This window comes from Chroicocephalus ridibundus, chromosome 13 (genome assembly GCF_963924245.1).
Source record: "Chroicocephalus ridibundus chromosome 13, bChrRid1.1, whole genome shotgun sequence".
Classification (NCBI taxonomy): domain Eukaryota; kingdom Metazoa; phylum Chordata; class Aves; order Charadriiformes; family Laridae; genus Chroicocephalus; species Chroicocephalus ridibundus.
Window position 1 is genome coordinate 15,008,922 of NC_086296.1, and position 23,208 is coordinate 15,032,129.

Below are 23,208 nucleotides of genomic sequence, written 5' to 3' on the forward strand. Positions count from 1 at the left end.
GAGGGGCGGGGCTGTGGGCGGGCACTGGCCGACGTGCACGGACTGGCCAGGCCGCCCGTGGGTGCTGATTGGCCAGGCTCCCCGCACCTGCTGATTGGCCGAGGGGGCCACGAGTGCTGATTGGCCGGGCGGGCGGTGCATGCGGGTGGGCGGGGCGGGGCTGGGCTCCCCCGGTGCCCCCCCTCCCACGGCCGGTGCGGGGGGACGGTGCGGGGGGACGGTGCAGGGGGGACCCCCCCCAGGCCGAGATGACGGACCCGGCACCCCCGCCACCCCCCACCTGGGACCCCGCCCCGGGACCCCGCAGGGGCATTGCCCGGCCCCCGGGGGACCGCAGAGCGGGGGGGTCTGGGTGCTGAGACCCCCCCGCGGGGTCCCTGTCCTGGCATCCCACCGGTGGGAGGGGGTGCCCGGGCCCCCCCGTGAGAGTCCCCCCACTGTCCTTCATCCTGGGGCAGGGCTGTGCTCTGCCCTGGGGGGTCCCTGCTCCCTTCCCGGGGGTCCTGCTCTGCCCTGGGGGTTGCCGTTCTCTTCCCGGGGATCCCCTCCCTTTCTGGGGGTCCCCGTTCCCTTTATAAGGGTCCCCGGGGGTCTCCGCTCCCTTCTCGGGGGTCTACGTTCCCTTTCCGGGAGCCCAGCTCCCTTCTTGAGGGTCTCTGTTCCCTTCCCGGGAGTCTTGCTCCGCGCTGGGGACTCTCGTTCTTCTCCCAGGGGTCCACGCTCCATTCCTGGGGGTCCCCGCTCCCTTTCTGGGGGTCCCCGATTCCTTTCTGAAGGTCCTGCTCCCTTCTCGGGGGTCCTACTCCATCCTGGGGCCTCCAGTTCTTCTCTCAGGGGGTCCCCCTTCCGTTCCGGGGGGTCCCGTTCCATTTCGGGGGGTACCACTCCCTTCCCGGGGGTCCCTGCTCCCTTCCCGGGAGTTCTGCTCCGCCCTGGGGGCTCCAGTTCCTCTCCCGGGGGTCCCCGCTCCCTTTTTGGGGTCTCGCTCCCTTCTTGGGGGTTCTACTCCGCCCTGGGGGCTCCAGTTCTTCTCTCAGAGGGTCCCCGTTCTCTTCTGGGGGGGTCTCCACTCCCTTCCCGGGTCCCACTCCCTTCCTGGTGCTTCCGTTCTCCTCCCGGAGGTCCCGTTCCCTTCCCGGGGGTCCCCACGCCCTTCCCGGGCGTCCTGCACTGTCCTGGAGGACCCTGGGGGGGTCCTCCCTCCCGTCTCGACTGGCCCCCGTTCTCTATCGCAGTTCCCTGTCCCCGCTGGGCTGTGGCCGTGGGATGCTCCCCCCCCACCCCCCCGCGGGGCTGCGGCGCGGGGCGGTGCCGGTGCCCATCCCCGTTGCCGGCGGCGGGGCGGAGCAGCCGCCCCGAGCCCTATAAAGCGGGCGGCGAGGGTGCCGCAGCGAGGGCGGGGGTCGTCATGAGCTTGATGCTGGAGACGCTGCTGGGCCCCCCGGGGGGGCTCCGCAAGGAGCCGGGCCGCGCTCCCCCGCGCTCCGCCGCCTCCAGCGGCTTCCACTCGTGGCCGGGCCCGGTGGTGGGGCGGGCTCGAGGCGGGGGGGCCGGCGGCGGCAGCGCGGCCGCTTCCTCCACCGAGAGCCTGGACTCGCTGAACGGTGAACCGCGGGCGCGGAACGAGAAGGAGCTGCTGCAGGCGCTGAACGATCGTTTCGCCGGTTACATCGAGCGGGTGCGGGCGCTGGAGCAGCAGAACCGGGCGCTGGCGGCGGAGGCGGCGGCGCTGCGGCAGCAGCAGGCCGGGCGCTCGGCCATGGGCGAGCTGTACGCGCGGGAGCTGCGCGACATGCGGGGGACCGTCCTGCGGCTGGGGGCCGAGAAGGGGCAGCTGCGGCTGGAACGATCGCGCCTGGCCGAGGACGTGGCCGCGCTGCGGGGGCGGCTGGAGGAGGAAGCCCGGCAGCGAAGCGAGCTGGAGGCGGCGGCCCGCGGGCTGGCCCAGCGCTCCGCGCAGGCGGAACGGGCGCGGGGGCCGCTGGAGGAGCGAGCCCGGGCCCTGCGGGAGGAAGCGGAGCTGCTGCGGAGGCAGCACCGGGCTGAGGTGGGCGCGTTGCTGCGCGGGGCTCGCCCCGAGCCCCCCGACGAGCCTCCCGCCGCCCTGCGCGCCGGGGTCACCGCCGCCCTCCGCGACCTGCGCGCCCAGCTGGAAGGCACGGCGGCCCGCAGCACCCTGCAGGCCGAGGAGTGGTTCCGCGGTGAGTTCCGCACCCCGCGGACGGCTCTGCCCCGGGAAGAGCGGGGAGCCCCCCCATATATCCAGCGCTCCAGGAGGGCGTTAGGGTAACCCCACCCCTGTCACCAGCTCCCCGGTGTCTCTGGGTATGTTGGCGAGCCCCCAGTGCGGGGGGAGGGTGACACGATTATTGCCCTGCCACCCCGCAAGTCTGTGGGGTGCCGCCCCCCTAATGCTGCGGGGGTCCCCCCCGACTCGACCGAGGCCGGGAGAGTTTGCAGTGCACTGCGGGGAGGGGGATAGAGCGCGGGGTGTGGGGGGGGGAGGTGCCGCATCCCTGATGCGGGAGGGTGGGGGACAGGGAGTGTCCCTGCTGCACTACTGGGTGGGGCACTGCGGGGGGGAGATCGGCATCCCGAGGCTCAGCACCCATGGGCGGGGCGGGGTTCAGCACCCTGGAGAGCGGTAGTTCAGCACCACGGACAGCGATGGCTCAGCACTCTGGAGAGCGGCGGGCGCCGTGCTCCCCGCGGGCTCCGGGAGCAGCGGGCTCTGTCCCCGTCCCGGCCCGTCCCGTCCCCCGGGGTGGCCGCTGCGGCAAATTCCTCCCCCCGCTCCGACTCCCCCCGGGCCATAGCCGGGCGTGGCAAAGGCGGTGTGCGTAGGGAGAGCAGGCGCCTCTTTAAGTCAGCGGGGTTGCGGCAGGAGCTGAAGGGGAGAGGGAGGTTTGCAGTGGATAAAGTCCAGGATGTCAAAACACAACCCCAACCCTCCCCCCTCCTCCCCCCACCCCGTCCTGCCCGGGCACCTTCACCTGCTGTCACAGTGCGAACAAGAGCTGGTGAAGCCGGCACACCCAGGGAGCCCCTGCAGAGGACATACACGCAGGGGATGTGCAGTCTTAAAGGATTTGACGTTCCCCAGGAAGGGCAGACTGCAGCCTGCCTCCCTCCCTGCAGCTTCTCCTTTCCCCTGTCGCAGTGAGGCTGGACAAGCTCTCAGAAGTTGCCAAGGTGAACACGGACGCCATCCGCTTGGCCCAGGAGGAGATCTGCGAGTACCGCCGCCAGCTCCAGTCCAAGACCACCGAGCTCGAAGCCCTCAAAGGGACCCAGGAGTCACTGGAGAGGCAGAGGCAGGACTCGGAGGAGCGCCATCATGCAGATGTCCTATCCTACCAGGTAATGTGATACAGTGGGCAGCATCCCAGACATCATCTGGTGGGGAGGGACCATCCAGTTGCCAGGGGGGAGGAGCACTGATGCTTTGGCTTCAGAGATGGTGATGACTCAGGAAATATTTGAGTGGAAATACTCGGGGTTTTGTCTAGAGCCAGCCTTCCCCAGCTCCTAGTGATCAGGTACCCAGAGCCTGATGTTGCATCCAGACTATTGTGTCCCTCACCCATGATGGAGCTGTCCCGTGTCTCTGCCGGGCTTTGAGCTGCCTGTGACACCACCGAACCGTGCCCAGGGTTCAGGCTGTGTCTTGTGTCCCAGAGCTCGGAGCTGCTGCTCAATGCGGTGGCCATGGACTGAAACATTGTCCCCAGGGTGATGCCCCATCAGCCTCAGGCTGGGGTTTGGTGGTCACCAGACTCGACCAAGTCCTAGAAATGTTCCCACAGCTCACCCCTGTTGGAGGGAGGTCTGGGAGGTGGCTGGGGGCTCAGCTGAGGTGGTGCAGGGCTCCTGCCAGTTCCCCCAAGGGAACCGGACATGCTGAAACAGCCCCTGGATGCGTCACCTTCCCTCCGTGTCTGCAGGGGGAGGCAGGTGCAGACCGCTCTGTGAGGGCACCCCAGAGCTGGGTGAGCAGTCTGTCCCTCCTCTGGAGACCAGGGGACTGTTTAGGGGTGCTGGGTCACCCTGCTCCTGGGGACTGGCCCCTCATGTCACTAATCGCTCTGTGTCCCGCAGGAAACCATCCAGCAGCTTGACAGCGAGCTGAGGAACACCAAGTGGGAGATGGCAGCTCAGCTCCGGGAATACCAGGATCTCCTCAACGTCAAAATGGCCTTGGACATTGAAATTGCTGCCTATAGGTATGGGGTGGGCAAGGGGAAGGTGAGAGGGTCTCAGCCAGTCCCTAGTGCTGGTGTCTCAGCGGATGCTCCTCGAGGGCCCTCACTAACACCCAGGCCCTTCTTGGTGAGACGCTTCCATCCTGAGACCATGGTGGGCATCATCCAGCTGGGGGAGCCAGCCCTGCACAGGGCTTGCAGAGAAAAGGGTGAGGAAACCTGCACAGCCCAGGGTGGAGGAGCAGGAGGGTCAGCCAGCACATCGAAAGCGGGGCAAGGAGGGAGATGGAGCTGCAGGGCATGGCTGGCAGCTCCTGGTCATGGGAGGAGGGGAGAGCTGGGTGAGAAGCAATCACTGACTGCCTTGCTCTGGTCTCTTCCTGGCAGAAAGCTCTTGGAAGGGGAGGAATATCGGATCGAGTCGGGCTTTGGGATGATCTCCTTCCCTGAGGTGGTCCCCAAAGCTCCCAGCATCACCACCAACATCAAGGTGAAGAGTGAGGAGAAGATCAAGGTGGTGGAAAAATCTGAGAAGGAGACAGTGATTGTGGAGGAGCAGACAGAGGAAATCCAGGTGACAGAGGAGGTCACAGAGGAGGAGGAGGCTGAGAAAGAGGCCGAAGAGGAGAAAGCTGAAGAGGAGGAAGAGAAAGCTGAAGCAGGGGGTGAAGAAGAGGAGGCCAAGTCTCCTGCAAAAGAAGAGGCCAAGTCCCCAGAGAAACCCGAGTCCCCCTCAAAGGAGGCGGCCAAGACTCCAGCCATCAAGTCCCCAGAAAAGCCACCAATGCCCTCAAAGGAAGAAGCCAAAACCCCAACTGTCAAGTCCCCTGAAAAGCCCCCAGCCCCCTCAAAAGAAGAGGCCAAGACCCCCGTGGTGAAGTCCCCAGAGAAACCTGCAACCCCCTCAAAAGAAGAGGCCAAGAGCCCAGTTGTGAAGTCTCCAGAGAAACCTTCACCCCCCTCAAAGGAGGCGGCCAAGAGCCCAGCCGTGAAGTCCCCAGAGAAGCCCCCAACCCCCTCAAAAGAGGAGGCCAAGACTCCAGCTGTCAAATCTCCAGAAAAGCCACCAACCCCCTCAAAGGAGGAAGCCAAGATCCCAGCGGTGAAGTCCCCAGAGAAACCTGCCACCCCCTCAAAAGAGGAGGCCAAGACTCCCGCTGTCAAATCCCCAGAGAAACCCTCAACCCCCTTGAAAGAGGAGGCCAAGCCCCCAGCTGTGAAGTCCCCAGAGCAACCTGCACCCCCCTCAAAAGAGGAGGCCAAGACTCCAGCTGTCAAATCCCCAGAAAAAACCCCAACCCCCTCTAAGGAGGAGGCCAAGACCCCAGCTGTGAAGTCCCCAGAGAAGCCCCCAACCCCCTCAAAAGAGGAGGCCAAGACCCCAGCTGTGAAGTCCCCAGAGAAGCCCCCAACCCCCTCAAAAGAGGAGGCCAAGACCCCAGCTGTGAAGTCCCCAGAGAAGCCCCCAACCCCCTCAAAAGAGGAGGCCAAGACTCCAACCGTGAAGTCTCCTGAGAAAGTCAAGTCTCCTGCGAAGGAGGAGGCCAAATCCCCGCAGAAGGAAGCAGCCCCAGCCAAGGAGCCCACCCCCTCCCCTCCAAAGGAGCCAAAAGCCCCTGCGAAGGAAGAGCAGCCCAAGGAATTGAAGGCTCCCTCCAAGCCCGAGAGCAGGAAAGAGGAAGCTCCCAAGAAAGATGTCCCAGCCAAGGTGGAGGAGAAGCCTAAAGAGAAGGCAGCTGCTGTGCCGGAGCCTCCAGCCCCACAGGTGAAGGAAGCCACCAAGCCAAGCCCCAAACCTGCGGAAGAAGGAAAGGCTGAGAAGGAAGCTCCACCAAAACCTCAACAGGAGGTCAGCAAAGCAGCTGCGAAGGAGGCTGAGAAGCCAAAGGCCGAGGAGAAGGTGGAGGAGCCCAAGAAGGAGAAGGTGGAGGAGCCCAAAGCTAAAGCGAAACCCAAAGATGAGCCCAAAGCCAGTAAAGAGCCCCCCAAGGCCGAGGCCCCCTCCAGCAAGGAGGGCAAAGCCCCGGAGCCGGTGCCCACTGCGGGGAAGAAGTGAGCGGAGCCCTGGGCGCTCAAGAGCACCTCTGGGTGCGGGAGCTGCTCCGCTCCCCTCTGACAGCGGGGCCCGGGGTAGGGACACCCCCGCCCCGCGCCGGGCCAGGCTTTAACCTTAGCAATATGTCCGTGTGAGAGATGCAGCCCCTGGCGGCCCTGCCCCGGCGGGCTGGCCGATAGCTTCCCCAGCAGAATGTGATATACCCCGAGCGCCACATGTAAACACTTGAATTATAACCGAGGAGAAGAGACCTCCGGGGAACCGCCCGCCCTTCTCCAATAAGTGCATTTATTTAATGTATGTGCAATCGATGGATGAGTGCAACGCAGAGCTCTAGCTGCTTGGGATGGCAGCTGGCATGGTCCTTCCCCGGCCTGGAGGTGACAAGTGTCCCTCCCAGCGGTGACCCAGGCTGCAGCTGGCTTCGGTGGGAGAGGCTGGGCGCTGCAGGAACGCTCAGACACACACACGGTGCACTAGGAACCTCAGCCCACTGTTATTTGCTTTCTGTGCAATAACCAAATAAAAGTGCTTACGGAGACATCCCCGGCTCTGCTGGCCTCCTGTCTGGGGCTGGGGGAGGGCGGGAGGAAGAGGTGGCGCAGGAAGGCAGGAAAGCCTGGCGGGGGGGGTGGGGGGGGCTGGGATCTGTCACCCAGGGCTGGGGGGGTGACACAGGGTTTCCCAGGAGGGAAGCCCAGGTCTTGCTTGGGGCGAGTCCACCCCACAGCAGCCCCAAAGGCCTCTGTGTCCTTGGGGGGCTGCCTGCACGGGGGCTGGAAATAGGGCCAGCCCCTCCCATGCTCTGCAAAGGATTTCAGTATTTTTATTTTTTTTTTTTTCTTCCTTCCTTCCTTCTCTTTTTAAAGCGCTTTTCCCAAGGGGCTGGTAGGGCCTGGTTTAACCCGAGCGCTGCAGCACCGCCCTGCACTGCAGTACGGCACCAGCTGCAGGAGAGGGTCTGACAGCCTTCCCGGGGGGAGAAAACACATGGAGAGGCTGGCGGCCAGGAAGGACAATGACCTTAGGAGCCCTGACTCTGCCAGCAGGGAACAGAGAGGGGGAACAGCCCCTGGACCCCTCACAGCGCCCTCCAACCACCACCCAGCAGGGCGAGCTGGGGTGCTGGGGCTCCCACCCCATGCCCTGACCCCTCCCACGGTGCTATGAGGTCCTACATCTCAGAGGACACCGCTCTGCTCCCCCGCTGCAAGCCAGGGAAGCAGCGAAGCCCCCCCCTCGTTGCGGGGTTTGTGCAGAGTCAGCTGGCTGTGGGCCAGCGCAGGCAAGGACAGGCTGCGGCTGCAGTGCGGGCTCCGGAAATGGGCTATTTTTAGCCATCTCAGTTTTTAGCTATCTCAGCTCCGCGGTTCCGAGGCCCTGCGGTGGGGAGGAAGGGGTGGAGGCAGGCAAGGGCATATAACAACAGCAAGACACTTGCCAGAGCCCAGCGATGTGGGACAGGGCTTGCTGCAGCCCCCGCTCCCCCCTGCCCCATCCCAGCCCTCTGCACTGACAAGGCATACACGCTCTTTTCCTTCACTTCAGCATTTAATCCCTTTAGCTACAAAACCTTCAAACGAAATCCAAAAGCTCGGAAAAGAAACGGAATTAGTGGGATGGGGACTGTCCTCCCGCGTACAGGACGAGGCCCATCCCAGAGCGATGCCCAAGGGGTGCTCAGCGATGGCTGAAGAACCCCTGAGGGTAGTTGAACTTGAAGGGCTTCAGGCGCATGGGCCCCCTGGAAGAGGAGAAGAGGGAGAGGTTGACCCACAGGGGTCAGGAAGCCCACAGCACCCACAGAAAGGGCCTGGTCCTGGGGTACTGCCCAGCTGTGGGGGGCAGATCCCCACAGGCAGCTAAAGAAGGTTGACATCAGGTCAGGCAGGGCCACACGCCAGGGACAGCAGTGCCTGCACCCTCACCCCCACCCAGCCCCTCACCGCCCCAGGGTCTCACCTGACCAGACGCAGACACATCTTCTCCTGGGGAAACTCCTTGGGCCCCTCCACGCTGGTGTCGTGGGGCTCCGTCTCCAGGTAGACGTCCAGCACCATGCAGAGGCGCTGCAGCTGGTTGGTGAGGAGCTGGTAGCCCGGTTTGGGCCCCCACAGCTCCTTGTAGTTGACGTTGATCTCGCTCTCCATGGCCTGGCAGAGGGAACAGGATGGTGCAGGGTCGGGTCCCTGCTCTGCCCTCCCAGGACCTGCTGCTGCATCCAGCAGGTCTCGCGGGCCTGCCCTCAGCTGCCTGGCCACCAGCTCACCCCAACGGCTTGTTATGGACACAGAACTGCTGGGAACACCCCCTAAAAGCCAGCGGTTCTCCCAACTCCTCTCCCACCACCCCGGGTTACCCGAATGTTGTCATCGTTGCTGCTGGTTCGCTCTCCCTTCCAGTTCAGGCACAGGCTGAAGATGGGCGGCAGCGTGGAGTAACCAGGGTTCAGGACTACGGCAGCCTGGAGCTTGGCTGAACAGGGAAGAAACATCACCCACAGCCCATGGGGCCTCCAACTGGAGGGATGTCCCATGAAGACCCCCAGAAGCTGCCCTGGGAGTGTCTGCTGTGGGAATTAGCAACTGCCAGGGGAAGGAAACACGCCTACCTGTTCCCCTTTCTATCAGGGCCATGTAGTAGAGGTGAGTGTCTTCGGCCAAGCCAGCCTCTATCACATCTTTGGTGTAGGGCAGCTCCTGTGAGGAGAGACAAGAGGAGTGAGCAGCTGCCAGCGCCGTGCGGGAGCTGGAAGGGATACGGCCACACGCTCGGCACCTACCGCGTAATCTTCATAGGGAATGGCAGCCCACTTCACCAGGCGTGAGACGATCTTGGCAGGGAAGAGATGCTGGCACTCGCTGGAGACTGGCACAACGCCATGCTCTGAAACCAAGGACAAGGCCACCTGAGCAGGGGAGGGCTGGGGACAGAGTTCTGTCACTGTCCTGTGGGCAGGGATGCTCCAAAACCAAGACCTGAGGACACCCTTATCCTTCTGACACCTTCATCGGGAGCCCAGAGAGGAGCAGGGGAGGCCTCGGCTGCAATCCCACTGGAGCTCACAGCCCTGGCAGCGCACGCCTGGCCTGCTCCACAGGCGCACGACACGTGTGGGTGTGTCGTTCACCCCCCACCACAGCCCAAATCAGTTCCCAGTGCAGGGATGGCCAGTCCCAAAGGGGCGCTGGGGATCAAGACGGGGCACAGCCTTCCTCTCCCACCCAAAATACGGCAGCCCTCGCAGCCCTGCTACCACCGAGGACAGACAGAATGACTGGGAACGCTGAGGGTGGCACTGCAGATCTGTAGCACCGTTAAAGGTGACATCAGTCAGGTCTCTTCTGCAGAAGGACCCTGCTACTGTACTCCCCGTCCCCAGGTATGGGGTGGGGAGCCTGGCACTCACCAAGCGACGCAAACTGCTTGTGGAGAGCCAGGCGGGACTGCAGCCTTGTCCGCAGCAGCTTCACAGTCAGCTCCATGTGGCTGGCGCTCAGCGAGTTGTCCGCAGTCACTGTGTGCTGTGGACAGGAGGGGCTGTCACTGCCATGCCAGCCTGCAGGTCCCCACGCTCCAGCAGCCACCCCACTCAGCCACAGGGACAGGCACACACTCAGAGCACTGCTCAGTGCCCGTAACGGGGCTTAAACTATCACATGTGGGAGATAAAATACGTTGGTGTGGCCTCACTGCACGGATTCACCCCAACCGAGCCTGTCCCAGCCAAGGGCAAGTTGTGGTTTGGGAAGGGCTGGTGCCAGCTCTAGGGGGACAGTACAGGACATAACTGTCCAACAAAACCTCCCCAAACCCCATTTCGACGTTCTGGTGGAGAAGAAAGGGGGTGTGACATGCCTGAGGCTGATCCTTGGGGAAATGCAGGCCGCCCAGCTTCTGCACCCACACGTAAGGGTGCCCCAGCTCCGTCACGTAGTCGCTCAAGGTCAGGATGCTGCGGGGACAACGAGAAAGGGTTATGCCACCCCAGAGCTTCCCCCCCGTCCCTCCACCACCCGGCCTGCAAGCAAGCTGGAGGGAGCAGGTACTTCTTCATCTGCACCCCAAGTTGTGCCCAAAAAGCCCCCCTGGTGCTGACTGGCAGGACACTGGCCTCCCAGCTGCTGAGCCGGCCCCCGACAAGCTGGGGAGGGCTGTGCCGTGTGGGGAGCAGGTTAGCCACGCCAACCACCTGGGCAAAGCTGCCCCAGCTGCGTGGGTCAGCGCCCCACTCACCCCACTTTATCAAACTGGAACTGGTTGGCTGGGTTGGGCGTTTTCCTCCCGTGGTCTCCTGGATAGAGGCAGTTCAGGAGGGAGTCCGGGGAGAGCAGGTCACTGGCAGGAGGAAGAAAGAGATTAATCAGCAGCAGCCCCGGCTCCATGTCTCTCTGGGATGGCCACTAGCAGGCTCTGAGCCCAGAAAAGGGGATTGTGAGCTCTACAAGGTGGGTTTGAAGACCAGAATGGCCTTCTAGTTACAATCCAAAAGAAGATCTGTTTCCTCCCTGGCTGTAAAGATGACAAAAAGCACAGAGCACCAGCTCCCTGGTTTCCCAGGAAGCTGCTCACTCCAGTGCATTAACTCTGAAACCTGCTGATAGAGAAAACATCGCCAGCATAAGCAGGGCACAGCCTGATGGCTGTTTGCCACCCAACAAGCTTAAGCAGAGGAATTCTGCTTAATGAAATAAAATTCTTCACGTCTGACTGTACTCACAAGCCTGACCAAGCATAAAGGGCTGAAGGATTTGGCTCAAGCCAGAGCCTCACTGGTTTCGGGTATGGCAGCCAAGGGCAGCTGCGAGGGAGGGAACACCCTGCACATGGGAACCCTGCGGAGAGGCTCTAGCTGCTGTCACGGAGGGGTTTGGGTACCCACAGGGAAAAAGAGAACCCCAAGAGGATTGGGAGGCCTCACATGGGACAGACTGGGAGGCAGCACTTGCTCCCAAGTAGCCCAAACCAGCCTCCACCACCTCCCTCTTCCACAGACACCTCCTCCTGGTCTGGGGAGGGCCACCAGAGAGCTGGCAGCTGATCAGAACTCCCTGGGCAGGCTCCCACAGCTGCCATTTCAGCTGTTCCTCACACAAATCAGGCTCCACCAGTCTCAGGGGAGGCTAGGGAGAGACAGCCGCATCTCCGGCACTCAAGACAAGGTGACTTGCAGAGCAAGCAGGTGAAGGGAGCTGCCAGGCACAGGCTGCAGGAGGGAGGAAAGCAGTTGAGCTGCAACAGAGTGATTGAATGTGACAAGCAGGAGAGGTTCTCCCCCAGCTCCTGACAGGTCTGGCATCACTCCCCTAAGAGGTTCCCAACCTCCCTGCCCCTGGCTTGTTGCAACAAAGAGGAGGATGCTCCTGCCTGGGCTGCAGCAGCCTGGCAGGGCCCTGGAGCTAAGGGGAAGGATACCACAGGGCAGGAGAGTGGACCACCTTGAGAGTGCTCCCCAGAGACAGAGATGCAGCTATGCTCGTTGGGGTCTCCTTTGCCCATCAAAGGACAAGCCAAGACAGCACTTTGAAACTGCAGCTCTACACAAAAGCCCCTAAGGTGCCCCAGGCAAGGTAGGACATGGGACTAAGATTAAAACCTCACCTACTGGGAGCTGGCAGCTGGGCATGGAGTGCCTGGGTGCACTGGGTGCAGGAGCTACGGCTCAGCAGAGGGACATCGCCACTGCATGCTGCTATTGGCACTACATCGCTCTGCCCGCGGGTGACTGTTCAGAGCATGGCAGGACAGCAGGGCAGGGTGCTCACGGCAAGCGGAGGGGTTGCTGCCAGATGAGCTCCGGGCTAGGAATGACACCGCAGTCAGCCCTGGGCTCAGTGTCCCCAGGGCTCTCCTTACCCGGCACTGATGGCAGTTGTCATCTCAACAGCAGTGGTCACCTTGGCTTTCACCGTCATGACATTGAGGTTCATCAGGTAGTAGAAGGTCAGATGAAGCACATTCTCATCTGCGCCAAAAGAAAAGGGGCAATGTTGCTGTCTGCTCTAGCTCAGAGCACTCTGCAGAGGGGGATGTATGTGCTCCCCTGATAGGACAACAGTTCAGTCTCCCCTGGAAGGCCATGCTCATCCCTGCTGGGGCAGCAGGGCTGAGGGCAGGAAAGCGTCTCTGCATCCAGAGCTCTCCCTGAGGATCCCAAGCTGCTGCTGGGTTGCTCCCTGACCTGCTACCACACACCCTTCTGCACTCTCCACCAAGGGCCACCAAACCCCACTCACCTTTACACTTCAGGTCGACGGTGACAGACAAGGGGTGCCGCTTGAGCATCTCCTTGCGCTTGTCATCCAGCTGCACGCCCAGGGTAGGCCTGCGCCGCTTCTGGAGAGGGCGAAACAGAACTGTCAGACCCTTCTCCTGCTCCTCAGGAACCTTCAGCCCCTACTCTCCCACTGCTCGTCCCTTCCCACCAATCTAGTTCCCCAATCTGCCAGCGCAGCAGACACAGAGCAGCCCTGGAAAGGGAAGGGAGTAGGAAACCCTTGCCCTGCTGCAGGGCAAGGACAAACCACCTCTGGTTCCTGTCATTCCTTCAGCTCCCAGGAGTGTCCCTGCCCTGTGAGATGGCGTCAAGGACCTGCTGGCCCCAAAAGCTTCCCCACCACGAGGGACAGAAGCTGAGGCCCTTCTCTTTACTCCTCCCCACAGCAACAGCCTAATACACCAGGCACTGCTGCTGGGTGGTGGGGAGTGGTGGCACCCACCTCCCGTGGGCTTCCATGCTGGGGGCAGCCAGCACCTACAGCCTCTCCCCAGCACCCTGAAGAACAACCTGCAGGACCTAAATGCCACCCCGAGGGAGCACCGAACAATCCCTGGGGCAGAGCTCAGCTCAACACTTTTGGCAGATGGCAGGGGATGGACACACATCCCTGCTCTCCGGATGCCAGCCTCCCCGGCCCGAGGCTATTTATACAAAGTGGAACAGCTCCAGCCGGAGAGCTGCGAGGCGGCTGTCGCTGCCGAGCGGGATGCGAGCATGGCGGGATGTGAGCGAGGCAGATTTGTAACCTGGCTCTCCTGCATTCGGGACAGAAACTGGAAATGGCACCTCTCTCCTCCCAAGGAAGAGCTGGGTTTAACGCCAGTGCACCTCCACACATGCTCCCAGCAGGTAAGGACCAGTTCCCAGACCCACTAGGGCCCAGCACCTCTCAGCTAGCAGGCACAGATCGGTTTGCTCACGATACAATGTTGGGAGAGGACCCAGAAGGGGACAGTGCTATCCCTTACCGTGGTCTGCTCCTCCTCCGCGTCAGAATCGCTTTCATCATCTGCACAAAAGACAGGGGTGTAAGCGGGGACCGCCTGGGGCTCAGCAGCTTTCCCACAACCAGCAGAACTACCACCCCTTCCTCCAGGACCACAACTTCCACAGACATCACCGGCCCCGCAAAAGCAGGGTGCAGACACACGGGAACAGGTCCCCAGTACCAGGGGTCACCCCAAACAGATGCGGGGCTGTGAACATCTCTCAGGAAGGAGGAGCTGGGGACAGAGGGACTCAGCTGCCAGGGTTTTCATCCAGCAGCACAGACACCAGGCACTGCGCCATTGCAGCACCCACTCGCTTGTCTACCCACCCCCTCTGCCTGCCTGTGGCAACACCACCCCAACTCACCCTGCGAGTCCTCAGGCGGCTTGTACAGGGCTTTGGCTTCCTCTACGCTCCCTTCAATGGCCACCACAAGCTTCTTATCTACAGAGGAAACATGAAAACTAAGCTACAAACCCCACTTGTGTATGGGAAGGCAGTTAGAAGGAGCCCTGCCCCAGAAAGCTCCCACTTTGTGGCTGCACGAGGCAGAGCCACTTGAGCTTCCTCTGCACAGGAAGGGTCAGTGGGAACAGGCAATTTTCCAGAGGGCTCTGTGGGGCCACCGCAGCGCTGCATCTCCTGGGTAGGGTGGGGTCATAGGAGGGGAAAATGCTGGGCTTTGAGGGACTGTCCCTGGAAACCATAAAGGCCAAATCTTTATCAAGAGCCGAGAGGGGCTGGGGTATGGCTGGCACAAGCAGAGAGCGAGGAGCTGTGTCATCATGGTCGCAGATCCCTGTTAGCAGGGACCTGGTGTGGCCAAGTGCCACAGTGTGGTCCTTCCATGCTCCTCTGCCGCCTGCCCCACTCCCAGGGCGGCCTGAGAGCAGGTGGCATTGCAGTGCTCACGCTATGCTGCAGCCCTCTCCGCATAGGAGATGCGGGACAGCCCGGGGGAGATATTCCTGAGCCCTGCTGGAAAATCCCTCCTGACTCAGGGAGGTTTCAGAAAGCCCCTCAAAATACAAAGCTGCCTTAAGGGATGAAGACTTTCAGGTGAGCTGCGGGGAAGGGCCTCTGCAAGGGCAGGCAGAGGTACCGCCTGCTCTGCAGTCACCATCACCCACGGGTGGCACCACATAGCACCCACCCCATGGGGTGACAGCTCTCGGGAGGTCGTGTCAGCACCGAGCCAGCTTGCAGGCTGCAGGAACGTCCCGGCCGACCTTGAGAAGCAGGGCAGAGGTGGGAAGCGAGCTTCCCAAGCAGTTCTTCCAGCAAGGGAGCTGAGCAAACAAGGTTTCAAATGCTGCTGCCTCATTGTGCCTGGCCATGGGGCCACCCTGCTGCTCTGGGCTCAGCAGAATCCAGCAGATGGGACGAAAAGGACCTCCCAAAGCGTCCCCAAAGCAGTGCTCTTAGTGAAATCCGGCCCGTGGGGGGAGCATTGCCCCCCAGTCCCAGATGGTGACAGCCCTTTGCAGTGTCACTGAGGACTGCGCTCTCCCCCTTGGTGCTCACCGCAGGCCTGACCGTAGGCACTGGCTTGAACGAAGAGAACGTAGAGAGGCGGCGGGAGGTGTCGGGCTGTCTCGTACTGTTTGTGTGCCTGGTCAAAAGGCATGAAGAGATACTCCTGGACAGGCAGGGAGGCCTGGGGGAAGAAGAGGGCTAACCTTCGTCACTAGGAAGAGAACACTTCGCCCTCCTCACCCCCTCCTTACCCCCTCCTTTAACCCCAAGCGGGGACTGGAAACCAGCACAGCAGCCGTGGTGCAGGGTTAAATGCAGCCATGGGCACAGTGAGCCCCCAGAGAAGGGCTGGCAGCTCTCCTTTGCTGGAAAACTTTTGGATCTGAAAATAACCCAGTTCCTTCTCCTGTTCTTCCCTCCCAAGGCAATCACAAGAGGCTGGAACCGAATTATCACTCTCCAGGGAAAGGCCCATTTAGTGACTCCTCCATCCGCAGTTCTGCAGCAATTGCCGCATAAACAAGGAGACTCCGGAGGAGTCTTGGCATGAGGCAGATCTACCCCTCGTCCATGCTGACTGGAAGCAAAATGCCTCCAAAGCAGAATCAGCCTGGGCGTTGCACCTCTCTAACACAGCCCTCAGAGTGTGACCGTGACCCCTGCGTGGCCCCAGAGGCATTCTCCCCTCCCTGCAGAGCTCGAGTACCTGCATGATGCTGTTGAGTCGAGGCTGGAGGCTACTCAGATACTCCTTCTTCACCTCGATCTCCTTCAGGATCTTCTCCTTGCTGGTCAGGCACTCCTTGTACTTCTCTGCCAGCCTAGGGGTGGGAATTCGGTTACTGCCACGCATCACAGCTATAAAGCCTGCCAGGGTCCACCTGGGGACCCAGAACAGGCAAAAGTCACTGCAGGAACCAGGAGAGCTCAGACATGGTGACAGACAAAGAGTTCTTAATGTCAAGGGCAAATGGAAGCAGAAAAGAACTGATTAGAGCTAGAAAATGAACAGGGAGAGAAAGTGGAAGCTCAGCCTTGTGCTGTGCTCCAAAAAGGGACAGCAACCGGATCTTCCCTCTGCTCTCACACCAAGCCCTGTGCCAGCAGCCATGCCAACGGAGCCCTGCTGACCCCACCAAGCTCCTGAAGAGGCTTTTCCACTTCATATCACCAGAGCCACTTCATGTCACATCAACTCCTTAGTTAAACTCATGGAAGTCGAGGTTTAATACACCAGCAAGTGCTCCTCCGTAACTGGGTAGAAAGCCCAGGAAAACGCAAGTTCACCATGACCCTCCAAGCCCTGGATACGCTTGTGTTTAGGGAGAACATGTTAAATCTCCGTATTGCTGTTGATGGCAGGAGCAGGGAAAGCTGGGTATGGATGTCTGCTGCCCAGGAAAAGCCATCGCCATGGCAGGGGGAGCAGCGGTTTGGGGAACTCATGCACTCTCCTCTCAGGACCCTGCTCCCCACCAGACAAGAGCACCCACAGTACAGAGGAACCCCCTCTGAGGGGGAACAACAGCCCTGACATTGCAGGACTGAAACGCTTTTCTTTCCAAGCAAAACTATATTTGTCTTGGGTCAACACCCCCCAACAGGCTCCTATACAACACAGTTTTGGAGTCCAGCTTACAGACATCTCAACCGAGCTCCCCAAGCTAGTGAGAGCAGCAGAGATCCCTGTAACACCATTCAAGAAGCACCTTTCATAATAAAGTCCAAGGTAAATCCAGTACTCCGCAATGTGACAGTTACAGATGGACATCAACAACCCCATCAGCATCAGAAAGTGATCAAAGCACTACCAACATCTGCTCCTGAGGCAGCTGAAGTGGCTACTTCCCACCACAACAGTGGTAAGAGGTCCCCTAGATACTGTGGGGTGAGGACTCAGAATTGCAAGGCTTCTCAGCAATTCAACGGGCAACTGCGGGTCAGGCTCAGTTCAGCTCAGCTCATCTCAACCTCTTTGCAGTTTGCAATGAACAATCATTTTTAAGGAAAATCCTCAGGAGAATCTCCAGGTTGAACACTCCTCTGCAAGCGTGTGCCGCAGGTGGAGCCGTCTGGAGGATCTTGGCTGCAGAGCCAAAGAGGTGCCTTTCACCAGGCAGAAGCAGCTGGGTTTGACGTGAAGGGTCTGGGAGAGGCGAAGCATGAGGCTTTAGAGCCACCCAGCACCCATCCGCAGCACCTCTCATTAGTCTGCTCTGCTGAGCTGCCCTGCTCATGCAGACCTATTGGCAGGCTCAGGCTGACCTTTCTAGAAGGTTGGTCTCTGGCGGAAAAAGCTGCTGACCGTTATCAAAACGCAGGAACATTCTGTCATATTTGCTTTTTGCATGGGCAAAGAGTCGACAGAGCAGCTGAGCCACCTGGCCTGTGCCAGCTGAGGGACCATGGGGGTTAGAGCCTGCATTGAGGAGGTGGCTGCCAGCACCAGGACAACAGCGTCCGTCACAGCTCAGCTGCGATAGCAGCTCCCCACCGTGGCAAGCGTGAGGAGCACAGGCAGGCAGGAACAGCAGCAGCACCAGCTTGGCTTAATTTCGCTCCTCGCACCACCGCACAGCAGACAAAACAGGGATCGCTTCGCCCTGCGTGACACATCTTGCAGAACCACGTTCTGGATGGAGGCACATAACTGCCCACCCTTCAATATCACCCCTATGGTGGGCAGCGTCCCCGTTCCCTTCTGCAAAAGCCTCCAAGCAGACACCAGGGAAATGTCAAGCTATAAAATGTCAAGCTATAAAATTAATTTTCTTCCTTTGATACCCAAGAGCCAGCGCTGACGTTCACTGCCTCGGTGAGAGAACTTGTGTGGGCTTATCAGGAGAGCCAAGAGGCCTTTGTTGTCATCAGCCAGAGCACACAGCGCAGCCCCAGCCAGGCAGCCCCTCTTGCCCCGCAGCTGCAGTTGGCTCAGGGCTTCTCTCACACTGGTTTGGAGGTTTCTCTGCTCCCCAGGATCCCCGGGGCCCTCCTTAATCAGGCAAGTGCAAGAAAACTCTGTGATCTATGAAACAAGGATCCCGCCAAGCCCAGCTCCACACACAGAGTGATCCTCCACGCCAAGGGCTCAGTCACACAATAAATCTGTCGCCTGTTCTACGCTGACTATTTCAAGAGGGTGTTAAAACCTTTATCACCCACGTTTGCTTCACTGTGCAGCTCACTCCTGGGGTCTGCCAAGAGCCCCACAGCTCAGCACACGCCACGTGCTCAGCGCTGGACAGGCTGACACCGAACTGAGACGCCGCAGACCCACCTCTTGCGCTGCTCCAGCTCCCAGTCCAGGCGGGCCAGGGTCTGCTGGTGGGGCTCAGACAGGGTGATGGCAGGCCGGCTGATTTCAGGGGGGGCCTCTTTGTAAAACTCCTCCAGGCTCACCAGTTCGATCTCCTCATGTTTTGACCTGCAAGGACAGATGGATCAGGTCAGGGAAAGGTGGGAAATGCTGCAGCGCGGCCAAACTCAACCATGTCTCACAGAAGAGCGGTCAATGCCAATGTCCCATGCCCCGGCTTCACTCTGCTATGCGAAACACCACAGCATCAGCGAGCTGAACTGCAGCAGAGCTCAGCAGAGGAGAGAAAGGTCAGAACAGGGTCCCTCCTTTCACAGAGACACCTTCCCTGCACAGTTAACCAAAGCGCTGTTTGAGGCAGCAGTCTAAATACAGCCTTCCTGGCAGCAGCTCAGAGTGCTGCCTATGCAACGGGCATGATGGAAGGCTTGGCTTTTAGAGGAAAACTCCTGATATATGGAGGCCAGTGAGTCCTTGAAGAAATTTCCTCTTCCACTGTCCCTCTGTCACAACAGATGCCTTCTTCCCTCCTCCTTACACAAGCCTCTTCCCCTGTGTCTCAGCACAAGAACTCTGAGACACTCCGTCTTTCCTGCACGGAGGCATCTGGAGAACTCGCTCTCCTCCCACAGCCGCCTCAGGCAACGTGACAAGAGATTCCAAATGTTCAAGGCCTCCATCCCACCTCAGACACACCATCCCTCCCTCTCCCTCCCAGGCCAAACTCACTTGAACTCCAGGCATTTAGTGATCTCTTTCTGCAGGTGCATCACCTCATAGAGCAAGTTCTGGAGCTGCAGGTGATACGCGTCGACCTTCTGCTTTGCCTGAAAGACCGACACAGCAGGGGATGAAGCTCTTTCACCTCCCTCCCCGCAAACACACCCCACAGGAGAGTCACCAGTACACCACCCCTCACGATATCAGCTAGGGATGGCAGGTTTTAGGGTATGCAACAATTTTGGGGGGAGGGGTAAAAAGACATTTTCAAGGGCTGGGAAAGCAAACGGTCATCACGTCAAACTGGTTCTGCTCTGGAGGCAGCACATTTTGGGGACAAGGCACAGAACAGGGGAGAGCTGCTGGGGCACATGGGCTGAGTCCCCTCCCGTCCCCATGCCTCAGTGGTACAATGAAAATACGCGTTCTTCATGAACTGTGAAAAGCTCTACGAGATGTCTGGGTTAGGAGCTTTGGGGCCAACCATATACACATTTCTCAGGCCTGCAGCACACCAGACTCTAGAGACAGAGCTTTCTGACTCCCTGTTACATTTGAGGCAGAAAGATACAGCACTCCTTCATCACGCATTATAATTATAGGTTCTACTTCATTGCAGTAGACTCTCCCAATCAACCTCTAATTCAAAACCCCAGTCCCGGCTGGTGTTTAATTCCTCTCACACATCCATACCCAGACCCGTCAGAAATGGCACCATCTCAGATCCCACTAAATTCCGACCCATATCGGTCACCCCCCAGCCCTGCTGTACCTCGTGGGTTTGATCTCTCCCTTTCTTCAGCCGAATATGAGCCAGCCGGTTGAGCTTCTTTAGGGTCATGAAGTGGACGCAGCTCTGAATCCGCCGCTCGTCGATCTCCGAAGCCTGAGTGGCAGGAGAGAGGAGTCTGAAGCAGGAGAGATGACTGGCACCACAAAGACCCTTTACTGCAGGGACTTCCTGTGAGTCCCATCACAAAGGGGGCTCCGCGCTTCATTGTGGAACCACAAATCATGTCCCTAATGCTTCTGAGGGAGCCTCCCACTGCCATACTCGCAAGTCACTTGCTAGAAATAATTGGGGGGGGGGGGGTCTGGGCTCACTCTAGTGACTTTTCTTGGCAGTAGGAAGAGAGGTATTTGAGCCTGACATGCCCATAATACCACACAGAGGACAGCACAGGCAGCTGCAGCACAAACCTTTCCCAGCCACGACAGAGCTGCCGGGCCCCTGTGGGACAGCGAGAGCCTGGCCACCCCTGCTGCGGTCAGGAGGGGCTCAATTCCTCCCCCAGGAGCCCCCAACCCATCAGGAGCCCAGACACACTTTAGAAGAACACGGTCTGTGTAATATCTGCTCAGTCAAGAGCGATGCCTCAGCTAAATCATATTTTACTTCATTTAAGGGAGGATGTTCCATTTTCCTGACTCCCCCCAGAAGATGGCATAGCTTCTGCTCCCGTTCCTTTCAGATTAAGGAAAGACATCAAAGAACAGAACACATTAAATCAAGCACCGAGGCTTCTCCTTACATTGTCCTTGATGCCTCTGCTCTTCAGCTCCTGGATTTCTGCCATCAGTCTCTGAAGCTCCTGGCAAGTCTCTCTGTAGAGTTCGTAGTCTTTGATAGGGTCCCGGAGATCCACCTCGCACTCCTCGCTGTAGTACCTAACATCCTGCAAAGGCAGAAAGCGCCTTCTGTGGCTCATTCCTTCCACCTTCCCTGGAAAGGCCACTAGGAAACAAACTGCTTGGTCCCAATTCCTGGCTCTGTCTGTTAATCCCACACCTGAGGAGACTTTATACGCTGGAAGAGGACTTGGTTAACCATGCCAGACAAACACCACCAGGCATTAAAATGCCTAGGAAGTTCAGGCTGCCTTTTACATAGTTATAAATTTAAACTGTTAAAATCCTGCACCAGCGCGTCTATGTGGCTACAGAGGATAAACCAGGAAGGTGATTATGTCTTCAATCCCTATTCCCACTTTGGCTGAACCCCAGTTACCCTGATGCTTGCGGGAGTGTTTTAAGGCAACTGGCAAACCCCCCGCGAGACCTTTCAGCCTTGTGCTCGCTCTCCCTGTAACTCCAGAGAAGCATTTGACTCCTTGAGCACTGTGTTTCCTGAAGGAGACAGGAGCAGGTTCAGAAATTCAGAGCTGGAGTTTCAGAGGCATTGGGAGCTGGCTCAGCTCTGGGGGAACAGTCCCACAACTTCCTGAAGGGGAGAATAAGGCCAGTGAAGAGCCCTTTGTAAGGCAGGAGGACACAAGCACCCTGCTGCAGCATGCAGGCTCTGTCTGTGGGGCCATGGAGAGGCAGCCGGGCACTCTACCTGGTCGGCATCAGCCTTGCTCCGCTTGCCCTCCTGTGGGCCCCCATCCGTGCGGATCACCTTGGGTTTCCTCTTCTTGCTGGAGTCTGATGACATGGTGCTGCCAGTCAAGGACTGGGGGAGAAAAGGCAAAGCTGTCGTTCATGGGGGGCCGAAGCTGCCTGGGATCGGGGTTATCCAGTGCTCCCTTCCGCCAGCCTGCCTTGGGCTCTGCAGCCTCCCAGCCCAGACAGTCCCTGCGCCTCTTCCCCACCCTACACCCCCCATCTTCCTCCCTGCCCACCCAGTCCCAGGCCTTCTCCCCTCCAGCTTCCCTCATCCCACCTCTCAACCCCCCCAGACCCCCAACATAAGCCTAATAGCCTCTGCTCCTCCAGAGCCCCCCAGACTCCCAGCACACCAGGTCCAGGGTCCTCTGCTCCTCCAGACCTCCAGTACACTGGGCCTGGGGGCCTCCACTCCTCCAGAGCCCCCCAACACCCCCAACATACTGGGCCTGGGGGCCTCTATTCCTTCAGAGTCATCCAGATCCTCAGCACACCGGGCCCAGGGACCTACGCTCTTCCAGAGCCCCCCGGACATCCAGTACACCGGGCCCGGGGGCCTCTACTCCTCCGGAGCCACCCCTGACCCTCAGCACACCTGATCTGGGGGCCTCCGCTCCACTGGAGCCACCCCCGACCTTCAGCACACCAGGCCCGGGGACTTCCGCTCCTCCAGAGCCCCCAGACCCCATCACACCAGATCTGGGGACCTCTACTCCTCCCGAGCCCCCTCAGACCCCCAGCACACCGGGCCTGGAGACCTCTACTCCTCCAGAGCCCCCCGCAACCCTCAGCACACCGGGCCTGGGGACCCCCACTCCTCCAGAGCCCCCCGCGACCCTCAGCACACCGGGCCTGGGGACCTCCACTCCTCCAGAGCCCCCCGCGACCCTCAGCACACCGGGCCTGGGGACCTCCACTCCTCCAGAGCCCCCTCAGACCCCCAGCACACCGGGCCTGGGGACCTCTACTCCTCCAGAGCCCCCCGCGACCCCCAGCACACCGGGCCTCCGCTCCACTGGAGCCACCCCCGACCCTCAGCACACAGGATCTGGGGGCCTCCGGAGCCCCCCCCAGGGCCCCAGCACGCCGGGCCCGGGGGCCTCTGTTCCACCGGAGCCGCCCCAGACTCCCAACGCCGTGTCCCCCCCACCTTAACTCGACCCCGTCCCGGTGGCCCCCCACCCCGACCCCGCTCACCGCGCCGCTCGCCTCAGCGCTGCCCGGAAATGACGCCGGCGGAGCAAACGAGCGCGGCGCAGAGCGGCGCCCGTGAAAGGCGCCCCCTAGCGGACACTCCCTCCCTGCGGAGGACCGCGAGCAACGAGCGGCGGGGGGCGGGGCCTGGTTAAAGGGGCGGGGCCTGGTTAAAGGGGCGGGGCCTGGTTAAAGGGGCGGGGCCTGGTTAAAGGGGCGGGGCCTGGTTAAAGGGGCGGGGGCACCGCCCGCATTGACCAGCCCCGCTGGTGGGGGGCGGGGGGAGCGGGTCCCTCCGTGGTGGGGACACGCGTGGGCCGGGGATATCCATGGGCTGGGGTGGGGGGGGTAAACAGTATGGGGACCCCCAGTGGGGCTGGGGGGGGACACGGTATGGGGTCCCTAGTGAGGATGGGGGTATCCATGGGTCTGGGGGGTCCCCAGTGGGACTGGGAGTATCCATGGGCTTGGGGGGGGGAGGACATGGTATGGGGTCCCCAGTGGGGCTGGGAGTATCCATGGGCTTGCGGGGGGGGAGGACATGGTATGGGGTCCCCAGTGGGGCTGGGGGTATCCATGGGCTGGGGGG

At 60.5% G+C, this 23,208-nt stretch overlaps 2 protein-coding genes across 2 annotated transcripts; one reads left to right on the forward strand and one right to left on the reverse strand.

Moving 5' to 3' along the window:
* Positions 1–1,364: 1,364 nt before the first annotated feature.
* NEFH (neurofilament heavy chain) lies at positions 1,365–6,799 on the forward strand. The gene is made up of 4 exons (XM_063351242.1): positions 1,365–2,201; positions 3,161–3,360; positions 4,099–4,223; positions 4,590–6,799. The coding sequence occupies exons 1-4, from the start codon at positions 1,409–1,411 to the stop codon at positions 6,256–6,258; spliced, it is 2,787 nt and encodes a 928-aa protein (XP_063207312.1). The 5' UTR covers positions 1,365–1,408; the 3' UTR covers positions 6,259–6,799.
* Positions 6,800–7,779: 980 nt separating this feature from the next.
* THOC5 (THO complex subunit 5) lies at positions 7,780–22,735 on the reverse strand. The gene is made up of 20 exons (XM_063351245.1): positions 22,623–22,735; positions 21,379–21,492; positions 20,573–20,716; positions 19,813–19,926; positions 19,050–19,147; positions 18,282–18,428; positions 15,711–15,825; positions 15,053–15,185; positions 13,895–13,972; positions 13,507–13,547; positions 12,495–12,594; positions 12,115–12,223; positions 10,495–10,596; positions 10,117–10,213; positions 9,668–9,782; positions 9,041–9,144; positions 8,870–8,957; positions 8,618–8,733; positions 8,221–8,411; positions 7,780–8,002 (listed from the first exon to the last, which is right to left on the reverse strand). Exons 2-20 carry the CDS (start codon positions 21,472–21,474, stop codon positions 7,939–7,941), a joined length of 2,052 nt encoding a protein of 683 aa, XP_063207315.1. The 5' UTR covers positions 21,475–21,492; positions 22,623–22,735; the 3' UTR covers positions 7,780–7,938.
* Positions 22,736–23,208: the final 473 nt, after the last annotated feature.

Coding starts and splice junctions, on each gene's coding strand:
- NEFH (XM_063351242.1), top strand. CDS start 1,409: ATGAGCTTGATGCTGGAGACGCTGCTGGGCCCCCCGGGGGGGCTCCGC. Junction 2,202..3,160: donor GGCCGAGGAGTGGTTCCGCG/GTGAGTTCCGCA, acceptor CCCCTGTCGCAG/TGAGGCTGGACAAGCTCTCA. Junction 4,224..4,589: donor ATTGAAATTGCTGCCTATAG/GTATGGGGTGGG, acceptor TCTTCCTGGCAG/AAAGCTCTTGGAAGGGGAGG.
- THOC5 (XM_063351245.1), bottom strand. CDS start 21,474: ATGTCATCAGACTCCAGCAAGAAGAGGAAACCCAAGGTGATCCGCACG. Junction 13,548..13,894: donor GCCGCCTGAGGACTCGCAGG/GTGAGTTGGGGT, acceptor TCTTTTGTGCAG/ATGATGAAAGCGATTCTGAC. Junction 8,734..8,869: donor CCTGATAGAAAGGGGAACAG/GTAGGCGTGTTT, acceptor TTCCCTGTTCAG/CCAAGCTCCAGGCTGCCGTA.